The sequence below is a fragment of the Homarus americanus genome, unplaced genomic scaffold, assembly GCF_018991925.1.
Source record: "Homarus americanus isolate GMGI-L3 unplaced genomic scaffold, GMGI_Hamer_2.0 scaffold58361, whole genome shotgun sequence".
In the NCBI taxonomy this organism is placed as follows: domain Eukaryota; kingdom Metazoa; phylum Arthropoda; class Malacostraca; order Decapoda; family Nephropidae; genus Homarus; species Homarus americanus.
Window position 1 is genome coordinate 115566 of NW_024721972.1, and position 25779 is coordinate 141344.

General features: G+C 50.0%; 1 protein-coding gene and 1 long non-coding RNA gene across 8 annotated transcripts in view; both read right to left on the reverse strand.

The window, feature by feature from the left end:
• Window positions 1-255: 255 nt before the first annotated feature.
• On the reverse strand, window positions 256-3204 carry LOC121861902. Of its 7 annotated transcripts, none has more exons than XR_006088123.1 (4): window positions 2341-3204; window positions 1933-2187; window positions 1807-1902; window positions 1746-1771 (listed from the first exon to the last, which is right to left on the reverse strand). It is a non-coding gene; the product is annotated as an uncharacterized LOC121861902 (long non-coding RNA). The 7 variants fall into 7 exon arrangements; XR_006088122.1 differs by having other exon boundaries at window positions 1933-2155; window positions 2309-3204; XR_006088121.1 differs by having other exon boundaries at window positions 2309-3204.
• Window positions 3205-7885: 4681 nt separating this feature from the next.
• The window catches only part of LOC121861906 (putative glutathione-specific gamma-glutamylcyclotransferase 2), an 87402-nt gene continuing 69508 nt past the window's right edge, over window positions 7886-25779 (reverse strand). Inside the window, exons 4-5 of the mRNA XM_042359794.1 lie at window positions 15772-16012; window positions 7886-8416 (exon numbers count right to left, since the gene is read on the reverse strand). Of these exons, the coding sequence (XP_042215728.1) occupies window positions 8127-8416; window positions 15772-16012 (531 nt within the window). The 3' untranslated portion in view covers window positions 7886-8126. The remainder of the gene's footprint in view (window positions 8417-15771; window positions 16013-25779) is intronic.

Below are 25779 nucleotides of genomic sequence, written 5' to 3' on the forward strand. Positions count from 1 at the left end.
CCTCCTCGTCCTCCCGCAGTTAGTGTCGCCAGGTAGATGGTACAGGTAACAATCTCTCAGTATCGTAAGTGAAAGTTTTACCTCAAGTGTAGGTATGAGAATGAGGTCAAATGACGAGGTTATTATAGTATGATTCACAGAAATTTCCACATGGCGGGGAAATTTGCCTAAAACACTTACAAAAGTTATTTCTCCGACAAACCTCTGTGACTGTGACCTTGTAAGTGTTTAAGTAGGATAACACAATCAACACTATGATTTAAGTAATGCTTTTATTGATCTTGATGTATACAGGATCTAAGTAGCTCCTGTAGCTGTGGCCATTGGCTCGTGTAAGTATTAATGTTTCTTAAGTCAGACACGAATACAAGAGAAATAAAAGGTACAATAAGCTACTTAAATTCTCACTTATGTTACTTAAATAAAATTCTCATAAAACTTACCAATAAATCCCTACTGACATTTGTTTGTTTGTTTACTTTATTTGTTCTTATGAAATTAACTGAAATGTTTATTATTTTTTTTTTCTGATATTCCAAACTTTTTATAAACGTTTATGATGTTTAAGTTGGTAATGTTTCAATAATACACAAACAAGTATTAATGTTAAAATCGTATATAACACAGTATTCAAATCCCCAAATTAACAAGTGGTAATGTTTACACAGAATCAGATGTTTAAATATTAAAATTAAACAATATGATAAGAAATAATTTAGATATTTGTTATGTATATGATGAGATAAAATTGTCAATAAATATTAATTGTGGAACATCTATAAAGAGTATAGTTGTCTCTTAAACATATATCGTTATCTCATAAATATAGCTCTTCATATGACGTGTCCCCAGATAACATTTATTTCACACATACAAAAGATTACTTACAAACAAAAATATTTAAAACATAATATAATAAAATTCATAAATACTTGACATTAATCTGTACTATTTTTAATGACGTAAAAATAATTGAACCTTCAAAACCAAACGAAACTATAAAATAATTGAACCTTTACGATACTGAAACAGTTCGAAGCAAAATCTGAACCTATTCGAACCTTGTTAATTCGGTTATAACTGAACCTCATACCGACTAACACTGAACTGTGTGGTAAGGTTCTGAGGGGTTCTATTAGGAAGTTCAAATTTAGTATGATGGAGTTTTTTAATGAAACCTGTGTGTATGTATGTGTGTGTGTATGTATGTGTGTGTGTGTGTGTATGTGTGTGTGTGTGTGCATGTGTGTGTGAGAAAGACATTAGTTTTGTCTCTGAACCCCTGACAGAATCCCTTCTACCAGACAGAGGTTCAAATTAACAAGATAGCAAAACACCTGAACCCTGAACCTTATCAGTATCGTGAACCTGACCAACGATAACTACCTCGTCCTGAACTACTGCTCGTTAGTTACCTGTTAATGATATGTTAATAATGTGTTTTGCATATAATATTAGCTGTCTGTGTTCTAGCTCAACTGACCCACGTCAAGCAGTAAGCACTTCTCCTCTATACCTGAGGTCAAGCTATAACTCCAGCTACAACACCTGAAGTCAAGGTATAACTCTAGCTACAACACCTGAGGTCAAGGTATAACTCCAGCTACAACACCTGAGGTCAAGGTATAACTCTAGCTACAACACCTGAGGTCAAGGTATAACTCCAGCTACAACACCTGAGGTCAAGGTATAACTCTAGCTACAACACCTGAGGTCAAGGTATAACTTAGCTACAACACCTGAGGTCAAGGTATAACTCCAGCTACAACACCTGAGGTCAAGGTATAACTCTAGCTGCTACAACACCTGAGGTCAAGGTATAACTCCAGCTACAACACCTGAGGTCAAGGTATAACTCTAGCTACAACACCTGAGGTCAAGGTATAACTCTAGCTACAACACCTGAGGTCGAGTTAACTCTAGCTACAACACCTGAGGTCAAGGTATAACTCCAGCTACAACACCTGAGGTCAAGGTATAACTCTAGCTACAACACCTGAGGTCAAGGTATAACTCTAGCTACAACACCTGAGGTCAGGTTTAACTCCAGCTACAACACCTGAGGTCAAGGTATAACTCCAGCTACAACACCTAAGGTCAAGGTATAACTCCAGCTACAACACCTGAGGTCAAGGTATAACTCCAGCTACAACACCTGAGGTCAAGGTATAACTCTAGCTACAACACCTGAGGTCAAGCTTTCAGCCACAACACCTGAGGCCAAGGTAAACTCCAGCTACACACCTGAGGTCAAGGTATAACTCCAGCTACAACACCTGAGGTCAAGGTATAACTCCAGCTACAACACCAGAGGTCAAGGTATAACTATAGCTACAACACCTGAGGTCAAGGTATAACTCCAGCTACAACACCTGAGGTCAAGGTATAACTCCAGCTACAACACCTGAGGTCAAGATATAACTCCAGCTACAACACCTGAGGTCAAGGTATAACTCCAGCTACAACACCAGAGGTCAAGGTATGACTAGCTACAACACCTGAGGTCAAGGTATAACTCCAGCTACAACACCTGAGATCAAGGTATAACTCCAGCTACAACACCTGAGGTCAAGGTATAACTCAAGGTCTCTACACTCAGACCTCCATGGCACACCTCATAAGCTTGGATTCTACAGAACACCCCGGAGTGAAGGTCTGTCTGTCCGGCCCCGTCACTCACCAGGGGCTGAGTCATCAACATAAGACATAAACAGACATAGAAGGTGTCTGACTGTAAGACATTGCATTAATGGAGGGATGGAGAGGGCTTTAGTCAAGTATTAAAGGATAACTACCATCACCTGTCATAGCCTATACATATGGATCACCTGAAGATTAGCCACCCATTGCTTTAACTCACCTGATGATTTAACACCAATGGGGACTGGGTTTGGTTACGTTAACATAAAGGTTAAAGGTTAGATTTAAGTTAACATTGTTAGGTTAGGTTAAGGTGTATAATTAACAGGTGGAGTAAGCTAGGGCGTCTAATGTTCAGGTGGATCAGTTCTGTTAATACTAAAATTTGTTATCACATGAGTACATCGGAATAATGGTCTTTACGGACCTTGTACAGTAAGGCCATAACTACCTGCCCGAAGATCAATGCAATAAAGAGCAGTTTTGGGTGGTCCATATTTGACCATTACATTGGGCGGATCCGTAAGTGACCCCTTCCCTTTCAGCCCCACTTAGCCCCCAACCCAACTCACTTAGCCCCCATTCCAGCCCCACTTAGCCCCCATTCCAGCCCCACTTAGCCCCCACTCCAAACTCATTTTAGCCTTTATTCCAGCCCCACTGAGCCCCTTTACAGCTCCAGTTCGCCATCATTCCAGCCAGCCCCCTTAACCTCCAGATATCCTAGCCCGATCTTCCAATCCTCTTGGCCCCTCTTCCGGAAGCCTACTAGAAGAAGCCCCGGAAGCCTACTAGAAGAAGCCCCGGAAGCCTACTAGAAGAAGCCCCGGAAGCCTACCAGAAGAAGCCCGGAAGCCTGAGAAGCCGGAAGAAGCCCGGAAGCCTACCAGAAGAAGCCCCGAAGAAGCCTAGAAGAAGCCCCGAAGAAGCCAAGCACTAAGAAGAAGCCGGAAGCCTACCCCCGGGAAGCCTACTAGAAGAAGCCCCGGAAGCCTACTAGAAGAAGCCCCGGAAGCCTCCCAAACACCGTCCTCTCCTATTGTTTCCTGGTGTCTTTTACTCACAAACAGTGCTTGAGGGTTTCAAAGATGAATCCCAGAGAAACCTTGGAAACCTTCTAAAACAACACTTTATTATTAAATTAAACCAATATATTCTATGGAAACCTTCTGGAAGAGGTTTCATGGTGGAAACCCAATCAAGAAGGTCCTGTTACCCTGTGAAAATTACCTCGGGAAGCCTTCTTAGACAACCAACTAGAAACCTACTCCTACCCTGTTGAACAAACGCTTGGAAGCCTCTTGTCAGCTCTCACATACACCCTGACAATCCCGGGCCAGAGACTTCCAGATCCGCCCTCTTCAGTTAACAGTAAACCAGGTTGTTACAGCAACTATCTAACGATCTAACTATATAAAAAAATGGTTGTTTATATAGCTGTTAAACCAGCCAGAACTATTATATTGACTCTTGTTAAACCAAGATATTATATTATTAACACTAACTTCACAGATATAATATTTTATATATATATACTATATACCAGTTATGTTCACTCACACACTTGTTATATCGGGTCTGTTGAGGTTAAGTTAGATTAAGTCACGTTGGGTTAGGTTAGGTCAGATTAGGTTTGGTTAGGTTAGGTCAGATTAGGTTAGGTCAGATTAGGTTTGGTTAGGTTAGGCTTGAGTGTGAATCTCTGGAAAGAGTCGGTATACATCCTATATCTTACATATATTTGACCTATATCTTATAAATAACAGATATATAAGATTTGAAGCATCACCTCGACCTGCTGACGCCCGAGTGGAGCACAGCCTCAAGTCAAGGATCACGTCAGAGGGTCATATCTACCTAAGCCTCGAAACAGACCTCGTTCTCGTAATACTCATCTACAGACTCTTTGATATTAAGCCTCTCTTAATTATTTTTAATGACAATAAAATAAAAATTAAAAATATAAGAAAAAAATATCACAATTTACAGTTTTCTTCAAAATTATAATATATAAAAAAATCTGGCAGTTTCATAAGGTTTACAATGTTGTCATAAGGTTTACAATGTTGTCATGAGGTTTACAATGTTGTCATAATGTTTAAAATGTTGTCATGAGGTTTACAATGTTGTCATAAGGTTTACAATGTTGTCATAAGTTTTACAATGTTGTCATAAGTTTTACAATGTTGTCATATTGTTTAAAATGTTGTCATGAGGTTTACAATGTTGTCATAAGTTTTACAATGTTGTCATAAGGTTTAAAATGTTGTCATAAGGTTTAAAATGTTGTCATAAGGTTTACAATGTTGTCATAAGGTTTACAATGTTCTCATAAGGTTTACAATGTTGTCATGAGGTTTACAATGTTCTCATGAGGTTTACAATGTTGTCATGAGGTTTACAATGTTCTCATAAGGTTTACAATGTTCTCATAAGGTTTACAATGTTCTCATGAGGTTTACAATGCTGTCATAAGGTTCATAATGTTGCCATGAACTTGAGACAAACTGCTCTATAAACTAATAAGGAAGATCATGATTAAACTTCATTATATTTAGAGAGATGTCGCAATGAGGTGTACAGGTCAGTCAGGTATGCAAGTCAGTCAGGTGTACAGGTCAATCAGGTGTGCAGGTCAGTCAGGTGTGCAGGTCAATCAGGTGTGCAGGTCAGTCAAGTGTGCAGGTCAGTCAGGTGTGCAGGTCAGTCAGGTGTGCAGGTCAGTCAGGTGTGTTGGTCAGTCAGGTGTACAGGTCAGTCAGGTGTGTAGGTCAGTCAGGTTTGCTGGTCAGTCAAGTGTACAGGTCAGTCAGGTGTGCAGGTATGTCAGGTGTATAGGTCAGTCAGGTGTGTAGGTCAGTCAGGTGTGGTGTGATCAGAAGTTAAAGGAGACTATTCAGTAGTACAATCATAATAGTCAACAAGTGGGAGGTATTATAAATATTAAAAGGCAGTAATTACAGGTATGTGTCAGGTGGGTACATACAGTATATATTTACGAGGTGTCAACAGTTTAAGTCTTAATATCACAGATTAATTCAGTACTTGTGGTGGTGGATGAGAGTAGCACACACACCATTATATCTTTAAGGCGAGTCTGTTTTGGTTCTGGTAGATGATGTTTATTCTCTTGTTCTTCAGGGAGCAGGAGGGGTGGGGGGGGGGGTGAAAGATGGAACCTGATTATATATGAAGGGATATGTGTTGATGATCTTCCATATTAGTTCAGGTTCATGCCACATTACTACATTGTTTAGTGTAGGTTCGTGTTTGTTTTGGACTGCTGTTAAGGTGTGATTTCCTTACCAAACCATCACTTGATAGTTTTGGCGGGAAATAAAATATAAATAATAACAGCTGATCTTTTTGGCGGGAAATAAAATACACTCAACAGCTGATGGCGATAAGACATCACTGACACTAACATCAACCGCTTGTGATTCTTCTGGACAACTTGAGAACGACATAATTACCTGACTTAACAGCTAGCCTCACGACTAATAACAACACCCCACTAACAACTCCGAGAGGTTATGAGTTGCAAATGACACTAAGAAACCAATGGCAGGAAATGTTGACACTGACACGATACTGATGTGCGTGTGTGTGTCTGTCAGGAGAGATAGATCGAGGCTGTGGGGAGGATCTGACGCCCCGCGCCCTTCACTGTCAACAATATATATAATAAACATGTTTGGATGACCTTGTTATTCCTTTACTTTGGTACAGCCATTGACCACAATACCCTGATATACTTTAACCGTCTCTACCTTGACCAAGCTGACACAGTAGTGGTCATGTTTGTTTAAAGTTCACTGATAATCGATTACTTTACGTCATATATATAAAGAGAACTATTTTATTACCGTAACTTTAATTTCTATGTATTCTTTTTTCCACTCGTTTTAAGGTGTCGTTTTAAGGTGTCGTTTTAAGGGGTCGTTTTAAGGTGTCGTTTTAAGGGGTCGTTTTAAGGGGTCTTTTTAAGGGGTCGTTTTAAAGGGGTCATATAATTCTAGGAACTTTTAATATATTATCAACATTTATAGAAAAAAGTTGGACCAAGTTTTGGTGAATATTATTTAGTATTGTCGTAAAGGTTCATAATTAACTGGTGATACTTGGAGGTCCATAACACATTGTCTTAACACTGAATTCCTCGCAGAGATTATATCAGGGTGACTTAAACCATCTTAAAACATACTTCTCCCGCTTTGTGTACTGACCACACACACACACACACACACACACACACACACACACGCACACACACACACACACAGGATAAGAGTCGTAACAGCTGCTGACAGACAAATATTTCCAGGTTAATGTAATCTGATATTTGTTTTTGTTGTGGTATTAATTAGCGTCTACAACCTGGGCTGTCGGGTGTAGCAGAAGTAACAATACAGAGATCATTAAGGCAGAACGAGGTGAGGTGAAAGAACTGTCCTCTTTATAGGTCACGTCGTTCTCCCTGTACTTATACCTCACAACATTAACTCTGTTCTTACTCTCTCTCTTGTCCTCCTTCTTAGTCTTATTCTAAAACAACTCAACTCTTATATATTCCCAGGTACAGTACACACACACACCTGCGGGGAACACCTGTATATATTATTTGTAACATAGAGACCCGGTGTGGGTACCCCGAGCAGTGACACCTGTGGGTACCCCGAGCAGTGACACCTGTGGGTACCCCGAGCAGTGACACCTGTGGGCACCCCGAGCAGTGACACCTGTGGGCACCCCGAGCAGTGACACCTGTGGGCACCCCGAGCAGTGACACCTGTGGGCACCCCGAGCAATGACACCTGTGGGCACCCCGAGCAGTGACACCTGTGGGCACCCCGAGCAGTGACACCTGTGTGGGCACTGACAATGACACCTGTGGGCACCGAGAGCAATGACACCTGTGGGCTTTTGAGCAATGACACCTGTGGGCACCCCGAGCAATGACTTCCTGTGGGCACCGAGCAATGACACCTGTGGGCACCCCGAGCAATGACACCTGTGGGCACCCAGAGCAATGACACCTGTGGTATCCCAGTGTCAACATCACTTTTGTAAGGAGGATCCTGCCCTCCATCCCTCCTTCCTTGCTTTTCAAAAGCTCGTCTTCAAGATACCTGGCGATGGGACTTACGGCCTGCGCCGCCTGGCAGTAGGACACGGCCTGCGCCGCCTGGCGATGGGACACAGCCTGCGCTGCCCTGGCGATGGGACACAGCCTGTGCGGCCCCTGGCAGTAGGACACAGCCTGCGCCGCCCTGGCAGTAGGACACAGCCTAGCCTGCGCTGCCCCTGGCAGTAGGACACAGCCTGTGCGGCCCCTGGCAGTAGGACACAGCTTGCACCGCCCCTGGCAGTAGGACACAGCCTACGCCACCCCTGGCAGTAGGACACAGCCTACGCCACCCCTGGCAGTAGGACACAGCCTACGCCACCCCTGGCAGTAGGACACAGCCTACGCCAAGCAGCTAATACTAGACATTAAGACAACGAAGTTTCTTGGGAGGCAGTTTGGCAGAGAACTGGAAGGTGTTCCGCCTCTCCTCGGCAGGTTGTGGCTCCTGGTGTAAGACAGCGGCAGCGACGGCAGGTTGTGGGTGAGGCTCCCGGGGGCCGTCACCCATCAGAGACTTGAGACACATGTTGTTCTCCTTGATCCTGAGCCTCACCAGAGTCTCCAGGGAGGCCAAGTGCTCGTCGTAGCCTTCAGGAACCTTCTCTCTCATGAACTCAGCCAGACGTAGTAGGTACTCCACGTTGTGACCTGTAGAGACACCACAACACGTCACCTCACAACACACCACAACACGTCACCTCACAACACACCACAACACGTCACCTCACAACACAACACAACACGTCACCTCACAACACACCACAACACGTCACCTCACAACCCATAACCCCAACACGTCACCTCACAACACACCACAACACGTCACCTCACAACACACCAACACGTCACCTCTCAACACAAACAACACGTAACACTCCCACAACACAACACAACACGTCACCTCTACAACACAACACGTCACCTCACAACACACCACAACACGTCACCTCCACAACCTGACCACAACGTCACCTCACAACACACCACAACGTCACCTCACAACCAACCACAACACGTCACCTCACAACACACCACAACACGTCACCTCACAACACAACACAACGTCACCTCACAACACAACACCAACCATCACCTCCACAACCTAACACGTCACCTCCAACCTGGCTAACACGTCACCTCACAACACACCACAACACGTCACCTCACAACACAACACAACACGTCACCTCACAACACAACACGTCACCTCACAACACACCACAACACGTCACCTCCACAACACAACACAACACGTCACCTCATCAACACACACAACACGTCACCTCACAACACAACCACAACACGTCACAACACAACCTGACACGTCACCTCACAACACAACACAACGCGTCCACCTAATCAACACCCATCACAACACGTCACCTCACAACCTGGCCCACGTCACCTCCCCAACACACAACCACGTCACCTCACAACAAACCACAACACGTCACCTCACAACACACACACAACACGTCACCTCACAACACAACACAACACGTCACCTCATCAACACACCACAACACGTCACCTCTAACCCACCCCTAACACGTCACCTCACAACACAACCACGTCACCTCACAACACACCACAACACGTCACCTCACAACACAAACAACACGTCACCTCACAACACACCACAACACGTCACCTCTAACTCCACAACACGTCATCACAACACACCACAACACGTCACCTCCAACAACACAACACAACACGTCACCTCCACAACACAACACAACACCTCACAACACACCACAACACGTCACCTCACAACCACAACACAAACGTCACCTCCTAACACAACACAACACGTCACCTCACAACACAACACAACACGTCACCTCACAACACACCTGACCACGTCACCTCACAACACACCACAACACGTCACCTCACAACACGTCACCTCAACAACACACAACGTCACCTCACAACCCCACAACACAACACGTCACCTCACAACGTCACCTCACAACACACCACAACACGTCACCTCACAACCCACAACACGACACGTCACCCCCAACACACCCACAACACGTCACCTCACAACACCACAACGTCACCTCACAACACAACACAACACGTCACCTCATCAACACACAACGTCACCTCCACAACAACACACCACAACACGTCACCTCACACAACACCACAACACGTCACCTCACAACACAACACAACACGTCACCTCCACAACACACCACAACACGTCACCGCAAAACCACACACAACACGTCACTTCACAACCACCACAACGTCACCTCACAACACACCACAACGTCACCTCAAAACACACCACAACACGTCACCTCACAACACCAAACACGTCACCTCACAACCACCACAACACGTCCTCCTACACACAACAACACGTCCTCACAGCACACCACAACACGTCACCTCAAAACACACCACAACACGTCTTCTAACAACACGTCACCTCCTCACACACAACACGTCACCTCCAACACACCACAACACGTCACCTCAAAACCACACCACAACACGTCTTCTAACAACACGTCACCCCACAACACACCACAACACGTAACCTCACAACACACCACAACACGTCTTCTAACAACACGTCACCCCACAACACACCACAACACGTCACCTCAAAACACACCACAACACGTCTTCTAACAACACGTCACCCCACAACACACCACAACACGTCACCTCACAACACACCACAACACGTCACCTCACAACACACCACAACCGTCACCTCACAACATACCATAACACGTCACCTCACAACACGTCACCCACAACACACCACAACACGTCACCCCACAACACACCACAACACGTCACCTCAAACCACGTCACCTCATAACACACCACAACACGTCACCTCACAACCACCACAACACGCCACCTTAACAAACCACAACGTCACCTCACAACACACCACCACGTCACCTCAACACACCACAACCGCCACCTTACAACACCACAACACGCCACCTCCACAACACACCACAACACGTCACCTCCACAACACACAACAACACGTCACCTCACAGCACACCACAACACGTCTTCTAACAACACGTCACCTCACACAACACCACAACACGTCACCTCACAACACACCACAACACGTCACCTCAAAACACACCACAACACGTCTTCCTAACAACACGTCACCCCACAACACACCCCGACACGTAACCTCCAACACACCACAACACGTCACCTCACAACACACACAACACGTCACCTCCACAACACGTCACCCCCACAACACACCACAACACGTCACCCCACAACACACCACAACACGTCACCTCACAACGTCACCCCACAACACACCACAACATGTCACCCCACAACACAACGTCCCCCACAACACGTCACCTCACACGTCACCCCTGACACGTCACCTCACAACACGTCACCCCACAACACGTCACCTCACAACGTCACCCACAACACAACACACCACAACACGTCACCCCTAACACACCACAACACGTCACCTCACAACACACCACAACGTCACCCACAACACGTCACCTCACAACACACAACACGTCACGCCACAACACGTCACCTCACAACACCACCACGTCACCCTCACAACACAAAACAACACGTCACCTCACAACACACCACAACACGTCATCTCACCACCACAACACATCACCTCCACAACACTCCACAACGTCACCTCACAACACAACACAACACGTCACCTCACAACACACGTCACCTCCACAACACTCCCACAACACGTCACCTCACAACAACACGTCACCTCACAATACACAACAACACGTCACCTCACAACCTCCCAACACGTCACCTCACAGCACAACACAACACGTCACCTCTAACACACAACAACACGTCACCTCACAACACACAACAACACGTCACCTCACAACACAACAACACGTCACCCCACAACACACAACAACACGTCACCTCACAACACCAACACGTCACCTCCACAACACACAACACGTCACCTCCACAACACTCCACAACACGTCACCTCACAATACACAACACGTCACCTCACAACACACAACAACACGTCACCTCACAACACACAACAACACGTCACCCCACAACACACAACAACACGTCACCCCACAACACGTCACCTCACAATACAACACGTCACCTCACAACACACAACAACACGTCACCTCACAACACACAACACGTCACCTCACCCAACACAACACGTCACCTCACAACACACAACACGTCACCTCACAACACACAACAACACGTCACCTCACAATACACAACAACACGTCACCTCTGATACACAACACGTCACCTCACAACACACAACAACACATCATCTCACAACACACCACAACGTCACCTCAAATACACAACAACACGTCATCTCACAACACACCACAACACGTCACTCACAACACTGCACAACACGTCACCTCACAACCTCCACCCACGTCACCTCACAATACCACAACACGTCACCTCACAACAACGTCACCTCACAACACACCACAACACGTCCTCACAACACACCACAACACGTCACCTCCAATACACAACAACACGTCACCTCACAACACACCACAACACGTCACCTCAACACACCAAAACACGTCACCTCACAATACACAACAACACGTCACCTCACAACAACACGTCACCTCACAACACCCTAAATATTTTGTAAATTAAAAACTAATTATTTCGTTATTATAAAAAATAAAAACACTATATGAATGCTTACATATGTGTGTGTGTGTGTGTGTGTGTGTGTGTGTGTGTGTGTGTAGAACTGTATGTGGCAAAAAGTGTCTAGGTATAACATCGACATAGCAGCCATGAGTGAGTCCCGGTTCCCAGACGAGGTCAACTCACAGATCGGGGGTCTGGCTATACCTTCTTCAGGAAGGGTAAGCCTGCTGCAGAGAGAAACTGCATTTATGGAGTTGGCTTTGCCATCCGCTAACGCATCCTACACAAGCTAACTGAAATGGCTATTGGGATCAACGAGCGCCTCATGACACAGGTCCCACTGAATCACTCACTTCATGCTTTCTTCATCAGTGCATACGTCCCAACACTGGATGCAGAGGATGGCATCAAGGAGGCCTATTATGCCGGCCTTGACAGAGTGCTAAACTCTATCCCCAGAAAAGACAAGGGTGTGCTCCTTGGTGACTTCAATGCCAGAGTTGGCAGAGATGCTGCCATTTGGCACGGGATCATAGGAAGAAATGGACTAGGCAAGTGTAATCCCAATGGCCCACTCCTCCTCAACAAGTTTACTGCACCCAACCTCCCTATCACCAATACCTTGTTTAGGCAGGCCGAAAAATTCAAGGGTTCGTAGCACCCACGATCCAAACACTGGCATCTCATTGAGTACATAATTGTCAGAGAAAGAGATCGCCGAGATGTCCTCATCACCCGAGCCATCGTGCTCAGACCGCCTGTGACACGCTGATCATCGGCTCGTCAGAATAACTCTCACTTCACGTCGCCTAAAACGGCGAAGGCAGCAAGCCTGCAGAAGGGTTTTTAACACTAAGCGTCTGGAGGATCGGTGGTAGCACCTGCTTTCAGAGAGCAGCTCGAACATGGGCTGATAAAACAACCTAACAACAAACAACCCAAATCCCAGTGTCGAATGGGATCTCTTATACTGTTATGACAAAAACCTGCGAGACCCTCGGCAGATCAAAATAATACACAGGACTGGTTTGATAGAGAAATGACCAGCAATCCAAAAGTACTCATCGATGATAAACGTGCTGCTGTAACTGACTGGCAAAAACAACCTCGATCTCCAGGCCAAAGAAGCTGATACCTTCCGCAAAAATAAAGCGGCAGCAAGGGCTTCACAATCTAAAGAACGACTGTTTAAAATAAAAGCATGTGAAGCACAAAAAGAATTTGCAGATCAGCACAAGATGCGAATTTTTCAATTCCACTTAAACATTTTATGGGCAAATCGCTAATTGGGTGCAACCCCTCTCCGCCATCCGACGGTAACTCCATGAGTATAGATGAAAGGCCTCCTGAATCACTGGAAGAAACCCCTACCATTCATTGCTCAACAAAGTACCAATGTGGATATCTGTACCCAGCAGGTCCCTCAGCATCAGAGCTGACCCACCTCCAGCTATCCACCATCCCTGGATGAGGTAGCGCTACTGCCATCAAGCAACTGAAATAACAAAACACCAGGGCCTGATGAATCCCAGCCAAAGGTGTATAAAGCAGAAGGACACTCTGCTTACCAGGCGTCTCCACTCTCTCCTGGAGAATATATGGAAAAGCTCTTAAAAGACGCCTCCATCGTCAGCTATTTATAAAAACAAGGGGGCCGGTCAGCTGTGGCAACTACAGCAGGATCTCGCTGCACCAGCCACCAGCAGCTAGCAGAATTATCGCGGAATCCTCCCTAAACAGACTTTCTGGGCAGGCTTCCTCCCAGAATTTCAATGTGGCTTTGGGCCATCATGGCACCACGGCGCGCCAGTTTCATGATTTTTGCTGCCCATCAGATACAGGAAAGTGCAGAGAATAACATCGTGACGTGTGTACATGACTTTCATCAACCTAACCAAGGCCTTCGACTCAGTCAACAGGGAGGCCCTCTGAGTCGGACCCTCAGCCGTTTTGGCTGCCCACCAAATTCATCACCATTACAGCCAGAGGCAACTTCACGATGGCATAAACGGCAGTGTCCTGCAATGGCACCCAGTCAAATTCTTCCCCATCAAACGGGGGTCAAACAAAAGTGCATACTGGCACCAACTCTCTTTTCATTTCCTGGCTGCCTTCCTTACTCGTGCCAATGCGAATTTAGCCGGCTGGATGGACATCCGGGACCAGATGAAGGTCTTTCAGCATAAGACGATTTCAGGCAGAACAAAGGTGTCGGCAGCTTCCATTACGAACTTCAGTATGCGAACGACCTCACCCTTGTCGCTCACACTGAACGCGACCAGAGGAGATCCTGTGAACACCTACGCGAATGCGAATGCACACTTCGGTCTTGAGGTGAATGTACGTAAGACTCAGATTCTCTTTAAACCTGCCCTGGTTCAAGCCACACCTCCACCATCCATCCAGCTTAACGATACTACCGCTTTCTAATGTTACCCATTTTTCAGTATCTTGGCTCACCTGTCACCACCGCGGACATCGATGAAGAGATTCAACATCTGATCAGATGTGCATCTCAAACCTTTAACGAGCCTCCGAAACCGTGTGTCTTCACTGTGGGGAGCTGGAAATTATCTACAAGTTGCACGCCTTATATCAGACGGTGGTCCTTCACCTGATATATGGCGCTGCGGCTTATAGGTCACCTTAGGAGGCACCTCAAGGCACTTGAAAACTTTCACCAACGTAGTCTACGTTCCATCCTCCGAGCATCGAGGCTTTCACTATCCACGAACAACTACGTTGGACTGGCCATGTTACCCGCATGGACGACCAGTTAGACTGCCAAAGCCGCTAATTTGCAGTCATCTAACGAATAGAGACGTAATGGTGACGGGCAACTGAAGAGTTATAAGGATAGTCATAAGATAAACCTGAAAAAGTGCCAAATCGACCCCCTCACCTGGAAGACGATCACTCCACACCGTAACGCTTGGAGGAGCACCACACAAGAAAGTATAAATACTTTCGAGTTAGCCGAACTACATACCGAGGCAGACAAGCGCCAACGCCGGAAAGACGCTGCCGTCGCCCCTCCCGCACTAGATGTAGCCCTCCACATATGCAACTTCTGTGATCTACCCTGCCAGTCCCGTATCGGCCTCTTTAGTCACCTCATATCTCACCAACCTAGGTGACATCCTTAATAACTCATATCTTTATGCCATAGCAAAGTAGTAGTAGTAGTAGTAGTTGTAGTGTGTGTGTGTGTGTGTGTGTGTGTGTGTGTGTGTGTGTGTGTGTAAACAACTGACAGACAGACATATATACAGACACAGACAGAGAGACGTACAAACAGACGTGTACAGACAGACACTCACCTGAGGGCCCAGAGCACTGAGTGATCTGAGTAGCTATCTCGTGTAGAGGCGCCTGGCCTGCCCACTCCTGCGAGGAGGGCGTGGCGATATAGAGCAACACGGGGAAGGGGTTGACGGCGGCGTCCTTGGGGAAGAAGGTGACGACGTTGGTGGCGTAGCCTCCCAAGGACACCTCCCGAGTCTCCAGGTAGTGAAGGGCGGCTTCTCCTGTTAGTTCGTAGGCGACACCCCAGGTAGCGCCCTGAGAGAGATAGTTGTTAAGTGATTGGGAGAGACCGAGAGGGAGGGAAGTAGAGAGACGGAGAGAGAAAAGAGACAGGTCGAAAGGACGGGGGAAGGGAGAGAGGGAACGGGAATAGGGTGAAAAGTAAGGAGCGAAGGAGAGATGAAGGAGAGGAAGAGAGGAAGAGGGAGGGAGGATGTATCTTGAAGGAGGAGGCCAGAAAGGAGATGGAGAGGGAAGGAGAGAGAGAGAAAGAGGAAGGGGGCTAGACTACGCTCCCTTCCTTTAAATCATCTCTTTAAAAATATCTGTTGTCTAAGTATTAATATTTTTTGTAACACTTTCTTTATGTTCGTATTTTTATTGTACCACCAAAACCATTGTATCATATATTGTCACGTAGATATAAATTTCCATTGCAATAATTATATATTTGCTTCCTCCTTATCATATTAATGTATATCAACTCTACTGTAAACTATGTATATACTTATAATATAAATGTAAACAAATAAATAAATAAATAAATATATAAGTGATAACTGTGGTAACATTATGAGATGTTCTTATTACCACCATGCTATTGTACTATTCCAGATGATACTAAATGTTACATAATACTTCCTTGAGATAAATGTATAGTATATATCAGGTGCCTAAAAGAGAGCTCAGGCTCTCAACTGGCTCAGCCATGTTAATATTGTTATTGCTACCACATGGCATCACGAAAATTGTGACCAATTCCCAGGTTGATGATCTGACTGTCTGCCTCATTTACCCAATTGCAGGTCTCATTTGTTTCTCTTAATACTGTATTGACAACACAACATACATATATTGTTTCTCACTTTTGATTTTTCTTTGCGGTTTCTTTATTATTATTATTATTATTATTATTATTATTATTATTATTATTATTATTATTATTATTACATTTCGCCCCCAGGCCCCGATGTGGGTCAATGACCTGTGCCTGGGTGGGCTAATCCCCGTAAAAAACCCTCTGTATCTGTGTTTTTCTGGCTAAATAAACTGTTTCAATATCAATCGGGCCATACAAGACCCCCAACAGCCTGACCTGGCGTCACGAACGATGCCAGGTCTGACATTCAACACAATAAAACCACTCCATGTAAACAATACCTTCCATCCTGTCTGGTCACATGTTCTCAACGACACGAGCAGCAGCGCCAGTGAGAGCACAGGCCGGGCGAACGGTAGCCAGGCGAAGATGCTAAAGTGCGTATCATGCGCTATAGTTTAGTGCGGTGGCGAAACATGAAGGAGCGGTGATGCCAGAGAGAGAGACAGACGGAAGGAAGAAAGTTATAGTACACCCCGGGTCTCCATGGTGATAGCAGGGAGGTATACTGAGAGAAGGAAAGACTGAGTGTGGATCCTCTACCGTCAGCGAGGTCAGGAGATACTAGTCACGCTTACCCCCTCCTGCAGCCAGCCAACCATTCAGCCGCCCAACCAGCCAGCCAGCCAACCATTCTGCCGCCCAGCCAGCCAGCCAGCCAACCATTCAGCCGCCCAGCCAGCCAGCCAGCCAACCATTCTGCCGCCCAACCAGCCAGTCAGCCAACCATTCAGCCGCCCAACCAGCCAGTCAGACAACCATCCAGTTCAATCAGCCAGCCAGCCAGCCAGACGGCCAGTCAACCAGCCAGATAGTCACCCAGCCAACCATCCAGCCGCCCAACCAGCCAGCCAGCCAACCATTCAGCCGCCCAACCAGCCAGCCAGCCAACCATTCAGCCGCCCAACCAGCCAGTCAGCCAACCAGCCAGTCAGTCAGCCATCCAGTTCAATCAGCCAACCAGCCTCTTCCCACAAGGGCTTTGGCAAGTCGTACTTGTTCGTCCTCTCCTCATCTTTCCCCTGTCCTTCAACTCGTCTGCCCCACCCCACACTGCACCCCACCCCACACTGCACCCCACCCCACTGCCCCTCCCACTGCACCCCCACCTCACACTGCCCTCCCACTGCACCCCACCCTCACTGCACCCCACCCTCCACTCCCCACCCTCACACTGCCCTCCCCACTGCACCCCACCTCACACTGCCCCCACACTGCACCCCACCCTCACACTGCCCCTCCACTGCACCCCACCCCCACACTGCCCTACACTGCACCCCACCCTCACACTGCCTCCCACTGCACCCCACCTCACACTGCCTACCACTGCACCCCACCTCACACTGCCCCTACCACTGCACCCCCACCACACTGCCCCTCCCACTGCACCCCACCACACTGCCCCTACCACTGCACCCCACCTCACACTGCCCCTCCCACTGCACCCCCACCTCACACTGCCCCTACCACTGCACCCCACCCTCACACTGCCTACCATCACACCCCACCACACTGCCCCTACCACTGCAGGTATAATCCCTGACAACTCCGCAGGAAACCAACCAGACTTATGACACAGCAGCCCTTCACACGCCCGGTGGCCTACCTAACCTAACTCAACCAACCCAACCTAACATAAATTAACCTAACTTAACCAAACTTAACCTAACCCAACCCAACTTAACCCAACCCTAACTAAACCCAACCCAACCCGCCCAAACCACAACTTGTGCTGCTGCCACCACACAGGGCAGCTCACTCACTGGTAAGGGGCGGTGCTTTACGTCTTACACCAAGAGACTAACGCCTGGTTCTAAGCATGAGCTGTGTGTGTGTGTGTGTGTGTGTGTGTGTGTGTGTGTGTGAGAGAGAGAGAGAGAGAGAGAGAGAGAGAGAGAGAGAGAGAGAGAGAGATGTGGAAGTGAACAGGGTGGAAGGTAAGAGGAAGGAAAAAAGAAAGAGGAGAATGAGGAAGAAGGAAGCGAGGAAGGAGGAGGGGAATGAAGGAGGAGAATGAATGAGGAGGAGAAAAGGAGGAAGAAAGAAGGAAGGAGGAGGGGGGAAGGGGGGAATAAGAGGGGAAGGAGGATGGAGGGGGATGATGGGAAGGAAGTAAGAAGGGAAGGAAGGAAGGAAGGAAGAAAGAAGTAGCCAAAGAGATTTCTAGGAAGGAGGAAGTTGGGAAAGACGGAAAAAGAACGTGGGAGGGGGGGGAGAGGGGGAGAGGAGGGAGGGAGGGGGGAGAGGGGAGAGGGGAGGAGGGGAAGAGAAAGAGAGGGGAGAATGAAGAGGACGAGATGGAGGAGGGAGGAAAAAGAGGAGTAGGAAGGAGAGAGCGGGAGGGAAGAAGGAGAGGGGGAGAGGAAGGGAGAGGAGGGAAAGATAGAGGAGTAAGAGAAAGGGAAGAAAGGAAAGAGAGGAGGAAGGAGAGAAAGAGAGGGGGGGACGGAGGGGAGAAGGAGGAAGGGAGAGATGGAAGGAGAGAGGGAGGGGAGAGAGAGAGAGGGAACCAAAAACAACTGCACGACGAATAACGGACGACCACAAAAACACGGACGGACGGACAAGCTTCCGAGAAGTTAACACTGTAGAGAAGTGATACCACCGTCAAGACCTGACTGAATTACTCAGAAGAGGCAAACTGTACTACAAGCTGTCAATAAATTGTTAAATTAAAAAAACTGTGGTGAGTGGAGAGGTCACCACGGGGAGGGAGAGAGACACTACTACTACTACCGCTACTGCTGCTGTCACTACTACTGTTACTGCTGCTGCCATTGCTGCTACTGCTGCCACTGCTGCCACTGCTGCTACTACTACTGCTGTTGCTACTACTACCACTGTTACCACTGCTGCCACTGCCACCACTGCTGCTGTTGCTACTGCTGCTACTACTGCTGCTGTTGCTACCGCTGCCGTTCACCGCTGCCCTCCCATCACCGCTGCTCCCCATCCCGCCCTACCACTGCCGTCCTCATCACTGCTGTTGCTCCTACCACCGCTGCTGCTACCACTGCCGTTGCTACTATCGCCGTTCTACCACTGCTGCTCCACCACCGCTGCTGCTACCACTGCTGCCGCTACCACTGCCGTTCCCACCACCGTCGTTCCCACCTACTGCTGCTGCTACCACTGCTCGCCGCCAACTACTGCTGCCGCCACCACTGCTGCCGTCTCTACCACTGCTGTTGCCACCATCGCTGCTGCGACCACCGTTACCACTGCTGCCGTCTTACCACTGTTGCCTGCTCCACTGCTGCTGCTACTACTGTTGCTGCCACCACGCTGCTGCCACCACTGCTGCTGCCATCACCGCTGCTGCCCCATCACTGCCGCCCTACTCACCGCTGTCTCACTCACTGCTGCTGCTACTACTGCTGCTGTTACCACTGCTGCTGCTACCACTGCTGCTGCCACCACTGCTGTCTTCATCACTGCTGCTCCCTACTACTGCTGCTACTACTGCTGCTGTTACTACTGCTGCTGCTACTTACTGGCTGCTGCTCCCATTACTGCTGTCTTACTACTGCTGCTACTAATACTGCTGTTAGCCCAGCCTCCACCAATAGCCACACCTTCGCCAACATTTTATTACCTTAATATTAAATATCCTAATACATAGTAGCTATCCTATCTGTTTGGATTAGTTGAGCCGCAGATCTATGCGGCATTCATAACTACTACTACTAATAATAATAATAATAATAATAATAATAAATATTATTATTATTATTTACCAGAATTTCTAAGAAAAATAGACACAATCACTGACAAAATAATAATATTGAGACAACCTAACCTAACCCAACCTAACTAACCCACCACCCATCCAACCCACCTAACCCAACCCAACCCAACTCCATCCAACCCACCCCAACCCACCCCAACCCAACCCAACCCAACCCACCCCAAACCCAACCCAAACCTAACCTAACCAACTGAAATAACTACTACTACCTTGAGTAGACAGGAAATTATAAAAACCAATTGGATATAATGGATAAAAAGTAGAAAAAAGGCGAGGAGAGAGAGAGAGAGAGAGAGAGAGAGAGAGAGAGAGAGAGAGCATGAACAAAGTCACCCAACAAGACCAGGAATAACACCACCACTTATTGTTATTGTTCGCTTCATCTTGCCTCCCCTTCCTTTCTGCCACCCCCCTGCTTCTCCCAACCTCTCCCTGCTTCTCCCACCTCTCCCTGCCCTACCCTACCTCTCCCTGCCCTACCCTACCTCTTGCGGCCCCACTATTAGCAACACAGTGACCAGGGGGACCACCTATCTTCTGAACCTGCAATGGCTTAACGTGGACTCAGCATATAAACAACATTTATACACAGGCATCAGAAGGCTTTAAAAGTTTAATGGAAGAAGGACGAGTGTTTTCACGTGACAGTGGTCGATGGCTCAGTTTGATTCGTCCTACAGAGGAGAGGAGAAGGTCCTGACCGAAATAAGAGAGACAGAGAGAGATGAGGAGGGGTGTGAAGGAGAGAAGGCGATGATGATAGTGGTGGTAGTTGGGGGGAGGCGTAGGGTAGTGATAGTAAGTGTCGATGGCGGCAGGAGTCAGCATGTTTTTTTTTATTCTTCTTGGCCTCAGGGATAGGACAGGACAGGCCAGTGATGAAATAATGAAAGATTCTCCCAACGCGCTTTTAGAACCCAACCCACACAGCCACGTTCACGCATAATAACCCTTAAAACTTGGGAACATCAGGGTCATATTCCACTTAGAAGTTGCATCCGGTTTAAGGCCCACAAGAGCACCCGAGGGTGAGGTCTGCCACCTGTCTGATTTTCCCATAGTCTGGCGGGTTGTGGGAGGGGGGGTGGGCTGCAATGAGGTGAGCTGGGGTGAATGAGGGAGACATGAGGAGGCAAGGGTAATGAGGAGATAAGGAGAGGGAGGGGCAATAATGAGGGAGATATGAGAGGTAAGGGGCAGTAATGAGGGGATATGAGAGGTAAGGGGCAGTAATGAGGAGATACGAGAGGTAAGGGCAGCAATGAGAGATAAGGAGGTAAGGCAGTAATGAGGAGATAAGGAGAGGTAAGGGGAATGAGGAGATATGAGAGGTAAGGGGCAGTAATGAGGAGATAGGAGAGGTAAAGGGGCAGATGAGGGAGATATGAGAGGTAAGGGCAAAAGAGGGAGAGATATGAGAGGTAAGGGGCAGTAATGAGGGATATGAGGTAAGGGCAGTAATGAGGAGATATGAGAGGTAAGGCAGTAATGAGGGGAGATATGAGAGGTAAGGGCAGTAATGAGGGGAGATATGAGAGGTAAGGGGCAGTAATGAGGGAGATAGAGAGGTAAGGGCAGTAATGAGAGATATGAGGAAGGGCAGAATGAGATATGAGAGGTAAGGCAGTAATGAGGAGATAGTGAGAGGTAAGGGGCAGTAATGAGGGGAGATATGAGGTAAGGGGCAGTAATGAGGGAGATATGAGAGGTAAGGGCAGAAATGAGGAAATATGAGAGGTATGGGGTAATGAGGGGAGATAAGGAGAGGTAAGGGGTAGTAATGAGGAGATATGAGAGGTAAGAGGCAGTAATGAGGGAGATATGAGAGGTAAGGGGCAGTAATGAGGGAGATATGAGAGGTAAGGTATGAGGCGACCATTACAGGTGTTACAGTGCAAGAGGCGCAATATAATACTCGTACAGTTATAATAACAATAACAATATAATAATAATAATAATAACCAAACAATAACAACAACAACAAAATCAAGTAGATAATTTACAAGAAATATATGGTTAAAAATAGTAAAGAGGAGAGAGAGAGAGAGAGAGAGAAGAGAGAGAGAGAGAGAGAGAGAGAGAGAGAGAGAGAGAGAGAGAGAGAGAGAGACCTGCAGGAGGGGAGGAAGAGGAGGAGGAGGGGAGGAAGAAGTGGAGGACTAAACGTGGAAGGCTGAGGAGGAAAAGGGAAAAGGAGGAAAGGAGGAAGGGGGGAAAGGAGGAAGGGGGAAAGGAGAAGGGGGAAAGGAGAGGAGGAGGAGGCAACAGATGGATGCACACAGGAGGGCAAGGATGTGAGGAGAGATGAGAAGAAGGAGGAGAGAGGAGTAGAGGGGAGGGAGGGAGGGAGGGAAGTGGAGGGAAGTGGAGGGAGTGGGAGGGAGGGAGAGGGAGGGAGGGGAGGGAGGGAGGGAGGGAGGAGGGGGAGGGGAGGGGAGGGAGGGAGGGGAGGAGGGTAGTGGAGGGGAGGAGGGAAGTGGAGGGAAGTGGGAGTAAAGTGGAGGGGAGGGGAGAGGGAGGGAGGGAGTGGAGGGGAGTGAGGAGGAGGGGAGGAGGGGAGGGAGGGGGAGGAGGGAGGGAAGGTAGGGAGGGGAGGGAGGGAAGTGGAGGGAGTGGGAGGGAGAGGGAAGTGGAGGAAGGGAGGGAAGTGGGAGGTAGGGAGGGAAGGAGGGAAGGGAGGGAAGGGAGGGAAGTGGGAGAAGGGAGGGGAGGGGAGAGGGAGGGGAGGGAGGGGAGGGAGGGGAGGGAGGGGAGGGGAGGGAGGGGAGGGAGAGGAGGGAGGGAAGGGGGGTGGGAGAGGGAGGGGAGGGAGGGAAGGGAGGGAGGGGAGGGGTGGGAGGGGGAGGGGAGGGAAGTGGGAGGGGAGGGGAGGGGAGTGGAGGGTAGGGAGGGGAGGGAGAGGGAGGGGAGGGGAGGGGAGGGAGGGAAGTGGAGGGAAGTGGGAGGGGTGGGGTGAGGGAAGTGGAGGGGGGATGGGAGGGAGTGGAGGGGAGGAGGAAGGGAGGGAAGTGGAGGGGTAGTGGAGGAAGTGAGGGAGGGAGGGAGGGAGGGGAGTGGAGGGAAGTGGAGGGGAGGGAGGGAAGTGGAGGGAAGTGGAGGGAAGGGAGGGGAGGGGAGGGAGAGGGAGGGGAGGAGGGAAGGGAGGGAAGGGAGGAAGGAAGGAGAGTGAGGGGAGGGAGGGGAGGGAGGGTAGGGAAGGAGAGAGGGGAGGGGAGGGGAGGGAGGGAGGGGAGGGGAGGGGAGGGGAGGGGAGGGAGGGGAGGGGAGGGAGGGAGGGGAGGGGAGGGAGTGGAGGGAAGTGGAGGGGAGGGGAGGGGAGGGAGGGGGAGGGAGGGAAGGGGAGGGAAGTGGAGGGGGGGAGGGAGGGGAGGGAGAGGGGAGGGAGGGTAGGGAGAGGGAGGAGGGAGGGAGGGGAGGGGAGGGGAGGAATGAAGATAGGGAGGGGGGAGGGGAGGGAGGGGAGGGGGAGGGAGGGAAGGGAGGGGAGGGAGGGAGTGGGGGAGGGAGGGGAGGGAGGGAAGTGGAGGGGAGGGAGGGGAGGGAGGGAGGGGAGGGGGGGGGAGGGGAGGGGAGGGAGGGAAGTGGAGGGGAGGGAGGGGAGGGAGGGGAGGGAGGGGAGGGGAGGGGAGGGAGGGGAGGGAAGTGGAGGGGAGGGGGAGGGAAGGGGGGGAGGGAGGGGGAGGGGAGGGAGGGAGGGGAGGGAGGGAGGGAAGGAAGTGGGAGGGTGAAGGAGAGGGGAGGGAGGGGAGGGAGGGTAGGGGAGGGGAGTGGGAGAGGGAGGGAGGGGAGGGAGGGTAGGGAGGGGAAGGAGGGGAGGGAGGGGAGGGAGGGGAGGGAGAGGGAGGGGAGGGGAGGGAGAGGGGAGGGAGGGGAGGGAGGGGAGAAGAGGGGAGGGAGGGGTAGGGAGGGGAGAGAGGGGAGGGGAGGGGGGGTGGGAGGGAGGAGGGGGAGGGAGAGGGAGGGGAGGGAGGGGAGGGGAGGGAGGGGAAGGGAGGGAGGGGAGGGGAGGGGAGGGGAGGGAGGGGAGGGGAGGGGAGGGAGGGAAGTGGGAGGGGGGAGGGGAGGGGAGGGGAGGGGGAGGGAGGGGAGGGGAGGGGAGGGGAGGGGAGAGGGGGAGTGGGAGGGGAGGAGGGAGGGAGGGGAGGAGGGGAGGGAGGGGAGGGAGGGGAGGGGAGGGGAGGGAGGAGGAGTGGAGGGGAGTGGAGGGGGAATGGGAGGGGAGGGAGGGAGTGGAGGGGAGGGAGAGGGGAGGGAGGAGGGAGGGGAGGAGGGGAGGGAGGGGGAGGGTGGGAGGGGAGAGAGAGGGGAGGGAGGGAATGGGAGGGGGAGAGAGGGAGGGGAGGGGAGGGAGAGTAGGGAGGGGAGGGGAGGGGGGAGGGTAGGGAGGGGAGGGAGGGGTGGGGAGGGGAGGGAGGGGAGTGGAGGGGAGGAGGGGAGGGGGAGGGGAGGGGAGGGAGGGAGGGGAGGGAGAGGGAGGGGAGGGGAGGGAGGGGGAGGGGAGGGAGAGGGAGGGGAGGGGAGGGAGGGAGTAGGGAGGGAGGGTAGGGGAGGGAGAGGGGAGTGGAGGGAGGGGAGGGGAGGGAGAGGAGGGAGGAGGGAGGGAGGGGAGAGGGGAGGGGAGGGAGAGGGAGAGGAGGGGAGGGAGGTAGGGGAGTGGGAGGGTAGTGGAGGGGAGGGGAGGGGAGGGAGAGGGGAGGAGGGAGGGGAGAGGGGAGGGGAGGGGAGGAGAGGAGTGAGGGAGGGAGGAGGGAGGGAGGAGGAGAGGGGAGGAGGAGGAAGGGATGAGAGGGAGGGGAGGGAGGGGAGGGAGGGGAGGGAAGGAGAGGGTGGGAGAGGGGAGGGAGGGAGGTGAGGGGAGGGAGGGGAGGGGAGGGAGGGAGGGAGGGAGGGAGAGGGTGAGGAGGGGAGGGAGGGAGAGGGAAGGAGAGGGTGGAGAGGGGAGGGAGGGAGGGAGGTGAGGGGAGGGGAGGGAGGGAGGGAGGGAGGGAGGGAGGGAGGGGAGGGAGGGGAGGGGAGGGAGGAGGAGGGAGGGGAGGGAAGGAGAGGGGTGGAGAGAGGGAGGGAGGAGAGGGGAGGGAGGAGAGGGTGGGAGAGGGTGGAGAGGGAGGAGGGGAGGGGTGGAGAGGGAGGAGGGAGGGAGAGGGTGAGAGGGAGAGGGAGGGAGGGAAGGAAGGA